Source organism: Scardinius erythrophthalmus, assembly GCF_964197995.2.
Source record: "Scardinius erythrophthalmus genome assembly, chromosome: 5".
Lineage (NCBI taxonomy): Eukaryota > Metazoa > Chordata > Actinopteri > Cypriniformes > Leuciscidae > Scardinius > Scardinius erythrophthalmus.
This window is the reverse complement of record NC_138225.1, coordinates 34,719,808-34,734,515: the sequence shown is the minus strand read 5'-3', so window position 1 is coordinate 34,734,515 and position 14,708 is coordinate 34,719,808. Positions and strand designations below refer to the sequence as shown.

Genomic DNA, 14,708 nt, shown 5'->3' with positions numbered 1-14,708 from the left:
TATCTTCCCCAACAGTGTAATCGACTTATAGTACAAAACAAATAGTAATAATTCAAATAAAACAGTATTTTGCCCATGGGTGCCTGCTTCCACAAACCTAACTATGCAAATACATTCACAAGAGAAAGTCGCAAAGAAACATCTTTGAGGGCAAAACAACCAGAGAGAGATGTGAAAAATATATATATATATATATATATATATATATATATATATATATATATGATTACATGAACATGGATATGAGGTAACATTTCTATAAACAGAACATAAAATGATTCTTTCATGCCTAAATATCATGGGTAGCTGACTCATAACTGATCCACAGATTTTTTTTTCCTTTTCTGAACAACAAGATTTTATTTTAATTTAGATATCGTTTTTACATATGCTTTATGCTACTAATTGCTTAGGTCACTTTGATCACAAGTTGCCTTCATTAGTTTATTTGAATTAATCCTGTGGTGATAAATTAATTCGTCCATGTTCAGTACAGATATTCCACGTAGATATTCCACCATTAAAAAATTCTTCAAGGTAAATGTCACATTCATCCTTGTGTGGATATTATGGAAAAGTTAAGAGGATTACAAAATTTACATGGTCATGAAAGATTGGATTATAACTTTTGCATCATAGTATTTGCATAAAAGTATGTTGGCTGTACTTACTTTACAGTGTGTATTTCTATGTTTATTTTTGCCCCACATTCTCCTACTGCTTGTAGACTATTGTGAAATTTGTTTGCTGAGGAACAGGGCAAAATAATTTTTTGTGGTAACCGACAGCTAACCAACATACGCTTTCAATGGAACATAACTTGTATTCAACCTGAAATCTAACTACTTTAAGGACCAGTTCTGACCCTCACTGGAGCAACTTCATTTCCCTCTTAGGCTATCAAAGCCAAGTAATGATAACATGAGGACATTTTCCAAGTTATTTCAAGTGGTAAATGATTGAAAATCTTCAAGTGAAGAAGCATGATTGTGTTTGTGTATGAAGAAATTGAAGTTGTTTGATCCATAAGGCAGAAAGGATTATTCAGAATCCATTTCAAGTAACTAGTACGCACTGGGATGAATTGATGGCAGTGGCACCTACAACACACCACCTGCAATTCTCCTGAGGGTCTTATTAAACTACAGCACAGCAACCACTCGGCAACAGTTGCTATGTGCCCTCCCATACAATCACACCCCTGAGAACTGAAGCGCACAGCACATGGTTAGCAGAGGAACCCAGACATTTGTCTGTACGATATTCAAAGCAAGAAGAATGGAGTGGGACAATGGAAACTGAACAAATGTGAAGGAAGAAGTGATTTTAACAATCTTGAAGATAAATTGGCCTTTAATTTATCTTGCCGTTCTCTTCATAACCAGTAATTCAGAGACAATTTACATAGTGGCATTTATGTCCATACTTATTTACTTGCATAAAAATATATAAAAACAAACATTAAGCATTGCTTGATTGAATTGGGGTTCACCGACAGCACTTATGCAAACCTGCAGTTCACACACACACACACACACACACTCCATTTTAACAAGTCTCGAGTTTAAGCTGCCTAACAAGAGTGCCCTTTAAAGCTTGTATGCAGACGTAAATGCCTACGCAGTGATTTGACAGTTGTTCAGGTCCATAGGTCAGAGGATTTAACCTATCAACACTTTGATATATATTTCAGCTTCATGCATCCTTTTATCCTGGTTTTCTATTAACAATATCAGAGGTTATGTTAATGGAAAAACAATGACAGGGTGATGGCGGAGAAAGACAGCAAGGAACCATGAGGGCAGATATGTCTTGTTATAAAACACAAAGAGGTAAAATGAGGCAACGAGAAACAGCTGGAGACAAGACAAAAGGACAGAGAGAGCATGACTGGAACACATAAACAGGAAAGGGAGAGTTGATTCAGCTAGGACAAGAACTGAAGGTTAGGTGCGTAATTTCTGCGCTAGTACACCAAACAGAACGGCAAAAACAATGACTTTATCAAACAGGTTTCCCTGTCTGCCATCAGTCGAGCAAACAGTTCCACCACCAAATTCATTGCATTGGTGTTGCTGTGCTGGGTTGGTCAGGATGCTCAAACAATCACAAAGTCACAGTGTGTGAAGTACAAATGTCTTATACATATTTCTGCATATTAAGCTGGGATAGGAGAATGCAGAAGGACATGAATTACTGCAATTCAGAAAGACAGAAAAAAACAAGTGAGAAGCAAGAGAGTGAATGAATGGTCAGTGCACATAGAGAAAGATATAGATTGAGTAAGCACAGCAGTAAAATTCACAGATATAAGTCCTGTTGTGGTGGCATCACTCCTGCCTGGAGTATGTGCCCATCACTAATTTAATCTAATACCTTCCATCTAGTACCTTTAAGTGTTGCCCTTGGAAACAGTGATCAGTCATAGCGAGTCAAAATAAATCGACAACATCGGTCTTGTTTAACAGACAAAACAAGAGGTGTTGCCCGCCGAGTCGCCGACTAAGCACTCTCTCGCGTCGGCCATTTCTCTTTTGCTTAGGAAATGAGGAAATGACTAGACTTGGCCATGTGAGGATCCATGACCACCAGTCGGGACTCCCAGAGAGTACAGAATGCAAGCCAGCACTTACAAAACAGCTTGCTCGCTCATTCAATCATGACTGTTCATTCTTACCAAAGATCTCATCACTTCCAGAAATGTGGTTCCTTTGGACTTGAGGCTACTGTTGTCAGCAATACCACTGAAGATTGTCGTGGAACCCAATTCATGACCCACATGTCTTTCTACAGTTAGGACATGTGAGTGCAGAGCTGTCTAGACACACCGAATTTCTAATTGTTCAACAACATTTGTAGATGTAGCGCTAGATGCCAGCCAATTTCCCAATGTCCCCTGGTGTAATATCACATGCTTTTAAGATTCGTTTGAGGTGGTCCTTTGTTCCTTCAGCCACTTTCTTCTGCCAGGAGCTCTGATGGAGAAATTTGAGGACCCATTGCAGCTGGCGCATTCCCAGAGTTTCTTCAATCTTAACAGTGTTAGCATGTTCAAGGATCTTGGTGTTGGGGAGTCATTCTCTCCAATTGATACCAATAGTTATCTGGAGAACCTCTTTTCCGAGGAACGAACCAGAATAGGAAAAATAACATCCCAGGATGAGTTATGACCAACAGCCTGAAATCTCATACTGCCTGATGAGTAGGTACTACATTTGATGAGAAAAGAACTTTGAGATGTTCTTTATAGTATGAATGTGTAGTCTTTCAGTTTGAGGATTGCACAGCACTGGCTCTGCAGGGTGCTCATGATCACAGCAGCTGACCTCAGAAAAAGGTATCTTGATATGGCCAGGGTTTCTTTTCCTGAAGAAAGACCAATCTTGATTCAAGATACTGCTTGACACAGTGCAACAAAAGAGAGCAAGTGGGCATGTGCTAACTAAAGGAAGTTGATCTCACCGTTTTAACAGACTTTCTTTAGAACGGGGTGTCCAATCTTGCTCCTGGAGGGCTACTCTTCTGTATATTTCAGTTCCAGCCCTGCTTCAATGCACTTGCCTGTAATTCATCACTAAGTAATCCTGAACACCTTGACTGTTTTCTGAAATCACCCCCTGTACCCTTAAATAGGGCACTATTTGAAGGGACGTCCATTTGCAGTGGTGTGCAAAACCATAGTGGACATTGTCGAGTGCAAGCATTCAACCCCATAATGCACCACAATAACGAGTGTACAACGGATCTACACTCAACGGCTAGAGAATACCCTTAATGCACTGTGAGGGCCGTGCCGAATGAATTCCTGCGTCGGATTAGAAGATGGCGCTCGCAGCTGAATCATCCATCCATCCATTTGCCAAACCGCTGGTCCAATGTGGGTACAGTGTAATACCATACATGTATAACTTCCTTTTTAATTTATTAATTATTTTATTAAGGTCCATACATGCTAATTTCCTTGACAGTTGTCAAAGAGCACTCAAAGAGACACCGTTTTGAGCTCAAAGTATGGATCTAGGTGACTACCAGGGGAAATGAGGTCACATCCTCCTGGTCTTGGTGGATCACGCTTCCTGGGCATTACAAAAGAAGAATTAACAGAACATCACCATGCAACTGATGCTGCTGTAAAGTTGGGTGGCCCAGGCCAGAAGTGAACACTAGCTGTGATCTCAGATGTGTTCTGGAGGAACTTTGGATGGCCTGATCACCAATGTGAGATCACCCTGATTTGTCAAAGAAATGTTGCCTATGATTACAGGCAAGAAAAAACTCAAGGATAAATAAACGAGGTACTGTAGCATTTTTCATGCAGGTAGTATGTATCCAGTGTGGTTCTCTTGGGTTTGTAAGTATTATTGCTGCTTTCAGCCAACTTATCCTTCACCCTTCAATGTAAAAACATTAAAGAGTGGATTAAGATCTGTCTGAAGAAACAATCATCAACAGATGTTCATCAGTCTAAAGCTGTGCCAATTATGACAGCCAAAGTGTTTGTGACTGCTTTGCAGGTGTGCTGTTATGTGCTAAGATGCAGATTTGTCTTCAAAACAAGCCAAATTTCACTTCAGTCGGTTGGGAAATCAAAGGACAACAGAGTAACACATTATTTTGTGGTGCTCCTAGACTTACTAAAGGAAAAAGGTTAGCCAGTGGAAAAGCTGTTTAACAGTCTTAGATGGACACACACAGATTAGTTCTACTGAGGTTTGGGGCGATTTTCTTTGCAGGATTCTTTACACCTGCATGTAAAACGCATAAGGGTTTTAATAAAATTATGAATTCAATCTAGATACTATATCATGACAAATAGATATTCCCCCTGGGTTATTCTCAAGCATTTCTTTCACTGCAAAACCACAAAAACATGATCCTGTATCAGTAAATAGCTGTGTACAACACTTTAACACAGGCACTTCAACTAAGTGATGAAGCACCAGCACCAGTTCAGCCATAATGAATACCATCCATTCTACTTTGCCATGTTAAGCAACCTTGTCTACATGGCCACAGGCATTGAAAGAGCCAACAAAGTCAGGCTGGGTCCTTAAAGGAAGTTCAAGCTAAACTAAGACGGAAATACTGCAAGACTTGCAGCACACCCCCATGGAATTCTTCTCAGTTTGAGGTATCCTAATGTGGCACTAATAATTTAGGAGCAAAAAAAGTGCACTTTGGTAGGATAAGAATACACATCATTTGCAGTCAGTGTATATGTCTATTTAACTATGTGTACATAGGAATATATAGGAAGATGGATGATGAATTGTTGTGGCTTAGCAGTTAGCACACATGCTCTGATACATTGAGCTGTGCTGCTCAGGTGGACATCATGAGTTTGAAAATGACCAAAATACGTATTTTCACATCTTTAAATGTTCCCACCCTCAAAAGTCAGTTAAGAGGTGATAGTCATTTACTGACATCTAGTGGTGACTGAACATTTGCTAGTCACTAAGCAGCAATTTTATATTGTACAATTCACAATTCAAAACATTAGAATTGAAAACTATTTGAAAGCATAAAAAGAGACTGCAATTATGTTTCTGTCATGTGAGGAGGTTTATGAGGTTGCATAATTAAAGTGATCTTAAAATATAATTTTTGTTGTCCGATGAAAGGTGGAATCTTGATTTCAAGAACGGAGCAAGTTCTTTAGGCAATCAAAAGGCCTGTTCCAATACCAACATTTGCATCTTTGCACTTGAGAACTTTCTACTTTCAATCACGTCCTGTATTTGGCCTAGGTGTTCAAGTGAAGTCCTTTTGATTACCTAATGGGACACACTTGCAACATAGTGGTGTAATAGTTTTTACCAAGCTTTATTTGCACTTTAAAATAAACTTCTAAATGTCTGTTTAGTAGTCCCTGTGTAACACAATATATAATTTAGTCATTGTGATGCTTCTAATTAAGAGACAAAAAGCAGTTTCAATAGTTTTACAAAACACACCTGTAGTTCTACTACCAAAATATAGGTAATATACAATTAATTTAAGTTACACTGGAAAGTTTTTCTTAACATTTCTTTCTCCTGAACACGATGAATAATAGTGGGATACGCTTAACCTAAATACTGCTCGGAAGCGATTTTAGAGACAGAGTAGATTTTGTGCATTCAGAGCACTGAGCTTTAGCATTTCACAGACCTGATGGGACAGTATTGAACACTGTGATGCAATATGATTATCTTCTACATTTTACTCAGTTTAAATTTTTTGACAAAAAATAAAAATGCTTGTGCAATCAGTTACATTGAAATGTCCTGTTCCCTGTGAAGGTCATGGAACTTCTCTTCTCATAAATAGCAAGCCTTGCAGGAGAGTAAAAATAACATTAAATAATATCTAACAAATCCAGTGATTTAGAAAATAGTGATTACACTGGGCAATCAACTAACAGGATGATATGAGTATAACCAATGAGAACGTAGGGAGTATTACATACAAATGGCCATCCTGGCTGTAAATAAACCCTCATTTCTTCAAAGAGCAACTTGGAGTGGTGTCTTTGATACTGCGCAACTAAGGAAAGGGAAGCGCTACAGATTCTAGCATATACTTTGGAAGTGGTAAGTAAGGCAGTGATAGTGTTTTCTTGGACGGGACAGGACACCATGCCATTTCCATGGGTTGGTTAAAGTCCTCAAGTGACTTGACCTTAGATCCCTCAAGTCAGATAAGTTAGTTTGAAAAAATTACCACTGTCACAGCACTTGCAGTCACTTGCACAAGCTCTCAGGTGGTCAAGAATGCAAGTGTGGGTATTTGGACAGGCCCACAATATATAATTTGGAATACAGCTTTCACTTACTCACCAATAGAATATTTAAGAAAATCTTTTTTTTTTTTTTAAATCATATTTAAAAAAAAAAAAAACTAAAGAACAAATAACAAAATCACACAATAAAATTGCAAATAACTGCATTAATTACATGGCTAGTATTTTCTATCGGGTCCACAAATTAAGGATGCATAATAAATAGGGCTGCTTCAATTACTATGGTAATCAATTAATCTGTCGACTATTTCATCAATTAATTGATTAATTGACTATTCCAGTGTTTTTCTCCAAACAATGTGCTAACTGAAGGCACACTGACAACAAATATAGTGATTGTATCAATGTAGGCTATGCTATGCCGTGCATCCTTTTTTTGTTATGTGCAACAAAAATTAAAAACATAAACCTTACATCAAAAAAAACAACAACAACAACAACAACAACAGCTAATCAGTTGCTTTAAAGCTGAAAGGCATTAAAGGGAAAAAATAATTTTTTGGGGGGTTCTTAATTGGTAAGAAATAAATATTACAAGAGCACCTGACAGGGCATGCTGCGTTGTTTGAAGTGTTTAATATAAAGCACTGTAATTTTTTGCGTAGCTAGGATTATCCACTCTTATCCAATCAATAATGTGACTGAAGGAGAATTTCTGTGCACAACTAATCAATAATAAAGACGGTTATCAATTATTTTCATTTATGATTATATAATTTGTTGTTGCAGCCCCTTTATGAAATCATCTACAATGCAGCATCACACAAACATATTCAATCACAATAAGATAAACAAACTATGCCTACCCAACATAAACATGTACCTGGACAGAGCAATGTTGCGTAATAACCTCTCAGTCGTCTCTGATAGGTCTGAAGGCACCAGGATCTCTACAGGTTGTATTTTAAGTACCCTGGACTCCAGCTCTGAATGGGCCATGTTATCTTTAAAACAGTCCACCATCACATCCCCGATGCTCGGCTGGACCACCTGAACTCAAAAGGAAAGACAGGGTTGTTGTAGTGAGTATTAAAAGTTATGAATATATGGGTTTGTCTTATTAACCAACTGAAACTCTCAGTTGTATTCCAACTAAGGGCCAGACACACCAAGCCGCCGGTCAGCCGTCAGCCAACGTCAGGCTGTCGTGAGTGTGACGTGGCAGTTCCCTGATTCAGCATGTTGAAAGCATCGGGGAAGTCGGTGAGAGAGAGCGCTCTGATTGGCTGTTCAGTTTAGAGAACGAATCAGTGCACGAGAATAAAAGAGAAAGTGATGAAAGCGAGCAAAGAAGTCAAGATGGCACAGACAGAATAGGCAAATATGTTCATAACAACATGAGGCGCCTGGAATGAAGAAAGTGATCGGCATGAATGAATATTTAAAATGGTAAGCAAGCACTTCTTTGTTTACGGTTTATATATCTGCAGTCCTAGTTTTGGTTTCCCCTTTTGAATGGCGAATACAGATTATTGATACCTGCTGATGTAGACAGCTATTTCCTTACATGCAGACGCAGAACGCACATGCTAGTTGGCAGTCAGCTGTTGTGTTCAAGCGCAGCTTTTTGTCCCATATTCAGCCGACAGGAGGGGACAACACAGACGGCTTTTGTCGCCGCTAGTTCTTTGATGACGGCTTGGTGTGTCACAGCCTTAAAGCTCACCCAACACTACCAATTACCACAATGATTTCTTACCACCATCCCTACGGTCAGCTCCTTGCTCTGTTTATCAAAACTCTCGCTCACACACATTAGATAGTTGTTGCCACTGTCCTGCACCACATCTTCAGCCTGCTCCAAGTCTCCAAGCTTCAGCAGAGGATTCACATCTGAGAACAAGGCAATTAATTCATTCATTTTGGGTTTTGTAGGTTTTGTAGGTTACAAATAATCGTTTCCACAAAATTATTAAGCAGCAAAACTGTTTTCAATACTGATAACAATAAGAAATGTCTCTTGCGCACCAAATCAGCATATTAGAAACATTTCTGAAGGATTATGTGTAGTGTTGCCAGATTGGGTGGTTTAGAATTTTGATTGCAAGGGTCAAAATTGGTTTGGATGGGTGAAAACATTTGGGTTGGTTTGTGATCAGTTTGGAGGTTTTTAAACATTTAAATTGTATAGGCTTAAACTCAAGTGTGTATGTACTCCATCTGATCAGGCATCATGACATTACTAAACACACACGGCCACGGCAGAGTCGGATGGTGTTGGTGTTGATGTCGCAGATGAGCACAGACTTTTAGCCAATCAAGAGCGATAGCAGGCAGACATGATGATTCATGAATGATTTGGCCTGATCAGGACATCTTCAACTTTTAAACCATCCAGACTGCAATCTACAGCTGCTGAAAGAGGTTTGAATCAATGATTAACCAGTTTTGACTGTGAAGATTTCAGCATTCTGTTCTACAATGTGTACTTCAAGACGTACTATAGTTCTGTTTGAAGTTAAAGCGCAGCACAAAGGTAAGCACATTATTATTATTGTTCATGTTTTGAACACGAATGACACAATTTTGGCTGTTATAGTGTGTTCATGAGTGTGTGAGATGAGCGTGTCACTGTCAACTTATGTGTGTTTCCGAGGGTTGAAGTCTGTTAATTTCTTGACAAAACAACAACAAAAAACAAACAAATTTTTTTGTCATATTTGCTTATATTGTTTTACTGTGTATTTGCCATGTTTTGATCTGTTTTCCTCTTGTATTATTCTCCAGGCAGGAAAATTAATACATTTTTATCATTTTATTTTGTCATCGTTATTTAGTTTTAAGGAGGTATAAACATATATTAACATATATAACATATTTATAAACATTGGTTGTCATGCCAATAGTATTCTCTCACATTCTTTTAGCCAGGGGTGCAAACACATGTATGGTCAAAAAAGAGAGAGGTAATCGAAGCCCTCGTCCCGCGGCAAATATCCAGATACTACATTGCCACCATCCCCAACCCACCCCTATAGGCACATAGAGTCAAATGAAATTTAGAAAAACTATCTTGAACTTCTTCTTGCTTTACTGCTACTTCCTGAAAACAATTTCACCTGATGATTTGAATAGCTCTTTTTGTAAAGAATTAATAATTCTAGGATGATTGGGGTAATTGTGTAGGGTAGGCCTAGTGCATCTGCATAGAAACTAATAAACAAAATACAAATATAAATACAATAAAACACAAAAACACGAGAAATAAAGCAGTGCTTTATGTTTTTCAGATAAATTAACTGTATTAAGTATTAATACAGTTCAGTTTATCTTTTGACTAAACTTTGATTAACTTTGGTGACACAAACAGCTGCAGGTATATTGGGTGCTGTCCCTTTAAGACGAATGCACGTATCTAAGACAGGTGTTGTGCCGAATTTCGACTCCCTGCCAAATTATTACCCCCCTCGTTGAAGTCAGTATCTGATTGCCTAATCCTAACCCCACCCCTAATCCTAACCCCTCCCCCACAACTAATCTAAACCTACCAATACTAGGGGGGTAATAATTTGGCGGGGGTAGAAATTCGGCACGACACCGGTAATGACACGCGTCCGTTTTATTTTGACTGCGTTTACGGGGAAACTCGTTGAGATGGACACTGGCTTATTTTTTCGTGCACATGTCTGTTCAAACACAAATAGATAAGAAAGAAAAGGGAATTCGGTGTTTGCGAACTTCACGTGCTGTCTGCGACTGCGTGGCTCTGTGCGCCGACAGACCATCTACATTTGGATGTTAAACATAATATATATAGCCTGATTCAGCAAAGACAACGTCAGACTCGGCAGTATTGACGGCAAAATAGGCTACAGAATATTTCGTTCTGTAGGCCTATTGACAGGGGCAATATTTGAAAATCGATAATTAGGCCTATTTTTTAAATTACAATTATATATGCATTTGTCAAAACCGAGAGACTTTCAAGCATCAAAATGTAATTTATTAATATGTATTTGCGCCTTCTATTTTGTCTGAAAACTTCTAACACTCTTGCGTGTCGCGTGAAAAATAGGCGTCGGTTGCGGTTCTATTTCTAGCACGCGGTTTCGGCGCGGCTCGAGAAGTGTGTGTGTCACGCAGGCATTGTGCTCTAACACAAGCTCTAACCAGTTAACATAAGAGCCGACATAAAAACGGACACTCCACGCCACGCAGAGAGAAATGTGATGCAGTGGCAGATCCAGAGTGAGACAGAAACACTAGTGGTTCACGCTTGCGCACATACTGCTGGTTTGGCGCGCAGTGTTCTGATTAGCTTATTTCCTATTTACTTGTTGGTGGATGCAATCCAGAATTACTGTTGGTTAAATTATAATCAGACCCCCCCCCCCCCCTTCTTAAAAAAAACCTCTTCGGATCTGCACGATTCACACAAGTCACCCAAACTGACGTGAAAAAAGCATGAGGCGCCGAAAAGCGCGCTGTTTGCACCCCTGTTTAGCACTGAATGTTTTGGGTGGGTTTTTGGAGAGCTTTTGGGCTGGAAATCGTCAACCCAATCTGGCAACACTGCTCAAGTGACACTGAAGACTTTTACAGGAATAAATTACTTTTTAAAATATAGTTATAAGTTATAAACATTACTGTTTTTCCTGTATTTTTGATCAAATAAATGCAATCTGAGTGCGCACCAGAGACTACTTTCAAAAATATTAACAAATCTTTCCAACCCCCAACTTTTAAACAGTAGTGTCTGACACACATCAAACTGCAGGTAAGATTTTTGATTTCAAGATATTGAAATTAATCTTAAAACAGGAGTGAAAGGCAATTATGAAGCTACTGAGTAAGTGTAGAAACAATACCTTCTCCCACAAGTGTGGATTTGGTGTAAAGTGCATGAAGTTGCCGTGTGAAGAGAGAACTCTTGTTGGTGCTGGAGGCTTTGATGGCTGAAGTTTCCGTCTGCTTCACTACACCTACCTAAGAAATGAGGCATGAAAACACTCTAACACAAATAAAATGGGATGTTGATAGATATACTTATTTCTACATGTCAAATTTGCAGCATATTATAATTAAGAGAACACCAGTGACCTTGTAGCCCTGAGAGACCAGTCGGCGAACATGCACAAACAAGCGATGAGTGGGGATGCTGGCCGTCATGAAGTTATGGTCCAGATGACAAGTGATATTGAGTTCCTTTGCAGCGATCTATAAAAAAATGTGGTAGGGGAACAAAACAAATCTAGTTTCTTAAAAAAGGTTATTTTGCACACCATAATTATTTTATGTCGAACATTATTAATGACAACAGGTCAATGCCATTCCATTAAAGAGATAGTTCACCCAAAACTAACAATTCTGCAATTAAGCAAACACGTTTGAACTTCTGTTTATCATATTTAATGAGCTCTATATGTATATGCGTTAATTAAGTAAGGGTTAATGCCAGACGAGGTGTCCATTGTCAGGTATTAATGGACGACGGCGAGGCGTGAACTGTCCGACGCGCAGCGGAAGCCGAAGTCGAAGTCCATTAATACCTGACAATGGACACCTCGAAGGGCATTAACCCGCTTATACCATGGTCACTTGTCAAATAACACATTTTTAAAACATTAGTTTACATTTTAATTAGTTTTACAATCAAAATCTTAAGTTTTTACAAACAATAACTTGGTTTCCCTGGTTACGCCTGACCATGGTCAGACCATGGTATAAGCGGGTTAATGCCCTTCGAGGTGTCCATTGTCAGGTATTAATGGACTTCGACTTCGGCTTCCGCTGCGCGTCGGACAGTGGTATAAGACCATGGTATAAATCGGTTTATCATATAAAGCAATTGTGTCTCTTCAGAAGATTTTAATTAAACCGCACAATTTAAATATATATTGCTTTTATAATCTCTTAATGAACTTTTTGTAGCTTGAAATATGTTGGTGGAATTCCCTTTCAATGGAGGGATACATACATTACATTACATTACATACATTCATACATATATATTAGAGGTGGGCATAGATTAATTTTTTTAATCTAGATTAATTTTGAAATTAATCTAGATTAAAATGGCTCATTTGAATTCTGCCGAAGGCATTCAGAATATGTGTGCTACCCAAATAATGACTATAAAAGAACGGGTTTCTCAAGCCAGGTGGCGCATTAGACCAGGGGCTCATCTCCTGTTTCCAAAATGCATCACAAACTGCTTGAGAAAGCTGTTCTACTCATAGACTGTAAAAGTTTACTACTGTACTGTTACCGTCCGTAGGCAACATAGGCCTATGTTATTATCAACTACTATAGGCTATCAATTAGGGATGGGCGATATGGCCTAAAATCTATATTGTGATATACATTGCAGCCTCTTGCGATAACGATATACAGTATATTATAATAAAACCATTTCAGAACAGGTTACACAGACCCTGCTAAACAACTGCTAAATGTATTTTTTTTAAGGGTATATTTAGTTTTGATAACATATATTGTGCAAAACTGTAAGTATACAACATAATTTTGCAGATAAATAAAATTTAAGTACACTAGCTGCAGAGATCTTAAGTAGGTCTAATGTTTATTATAGCTTTGAGCTTATGAAACCCCAAATTTAAAGTTATATATTGTCTAACTGATGTCTTTTCAGTTAAAAAGAAACACAACAACGATTCTTAAAATCGGGTGTAGACAGAGATTATGTGTTAACGTTACACCACTAAGATATAGGCCTATTGGAATGAGAATAATACGAATTGAATACGATGAATTTGAGGTGGTAGAACGGATTAGTCGTGTGTTAACTTACCGAACCGTTACCCCAGACACTCGGATAGTTTGCTGCTGTTTGTCGGACGGCTTAAATCCGAACCAAGTCCAAATAATGGATGTTTCAGCTTTCACTTTCAGCCATGTTTACTTAAGATGACGACGAATATGCGTTGCAGCCGGGTCCCTTATTAGACATTCTCTGGCCGGGTTTACCTCGCGGCCGCGGGTAGATTGCGTCATCATAGATTGTAGTATAGAGCCATCTCCCAACCCAAATTGGGGAATAGATTAACGGCGATATTTTTTTTATCGCGCGATAAGAGTCTCGCGTTAACGCCGATAACGGCCCACCACTAATATATATACATATATACATATATATATATACCCTTTAATAGCGTAATGCATTACCCAATGTCTGATAATTGTGATGGGCTGCTCTAGTTCTTACCTCTGCATCCTCACCAAAGAACCTGTACTTATAGCCACACTCAACACAAAGCACTGTGTCCACATGTTGCTTCTTGATCTCGATGTACTGTTCTTCTAGAGGAGTGTATATGCTCTTGGTTCTCCTGTTGGGAACACTAGGCTCTTCTGAACTTTTCCTGATCGCAGTATTCTTAGAAAACTGACTAAAGGAAAGCTCCTGGAAACAGAAAGAGGAAAAACAAGTTTGAATGGCAAGCATTTGTGTCTTCAGTTCATTACTCTGACAATGTGATTACTTGAGCATTTGCATTTTCATTTCTAGACAAAACAAGTAGTTGATAAATATGTAATCTGCAATTCAAGAAGTTAAGACAGGACCCTCTTTCAATGGGCAACTCTGAAACATACAAGTATTGCTTATAAAATCAAACCTGTTTAATCTTAGTAGGCTCTTCTTCCACCAACTCAGATGAGCTGTTTTTCATGATAGTTTTGTCTTGCTGCATGGCAGATCTCTCATCTTTTCCAGAGTTTGAAGGCTCCACCTCCATCTTTATATCCTGATCGGACACTCGGATCTCTGAATTCCCTGGGCAGCTGAAATCTTTAAGCCTTGTCAGGGTGGCATGGCTGACACTGGCTCTGGGAGATGCCATCTTATCTATTGCACATAAGAGACAATTAATGGAAAAAGGAAAGTTTGGAAATTATATTTCCAACTGACACATTACAGCAATAAATATAAATAACTGGCTTATAAAATGTCTGGTGAAAATAC

The 14,708-nt window shown here is 38.6% G+C and overlaps 1 protein-coding gene across 1 annotated transcript in view; it reads right to left on the bottom strand.

Moving 5' to 3' along the window:
* The window catches only part of msh3 (mutS homolog 3 (E. coli)), a 69,066-nt gene that overhangs the window by 52,526 nt on the left and 1,832 nt on the right, over window positions 1–14,708 (bottom strand). Inside the window, exons 3-8 of the mRNA XM_081366867.1 lie at window positions 14,362–14,591; window positions 13,950–14,147; window positions 11,825–11,941; window positions 11,593–11,710; window positions 8,484–8,617; window positions 7,608–7,774 (exon numbers count right to left, since the gene is read on the bottom strand). Coding sequence (XP_081222993.1) covers window positions 7,608–7,774; window positions 8,484–8,617; window positions 11,593–11,710; window positions 11,825–11,941; window positions 13,950–14,147; window positions 14,362–14,591 — 964 coding nt within the window. The remainder of the gene's footprint in view (window positions 1–7,607; window positions 7,775–8,483; window positions 8,618–11,592; window positions 11,711–11,824; window positions 11,942–13,949; window positions 14,148–14,361; window positions 14,592–14,708) is intronic.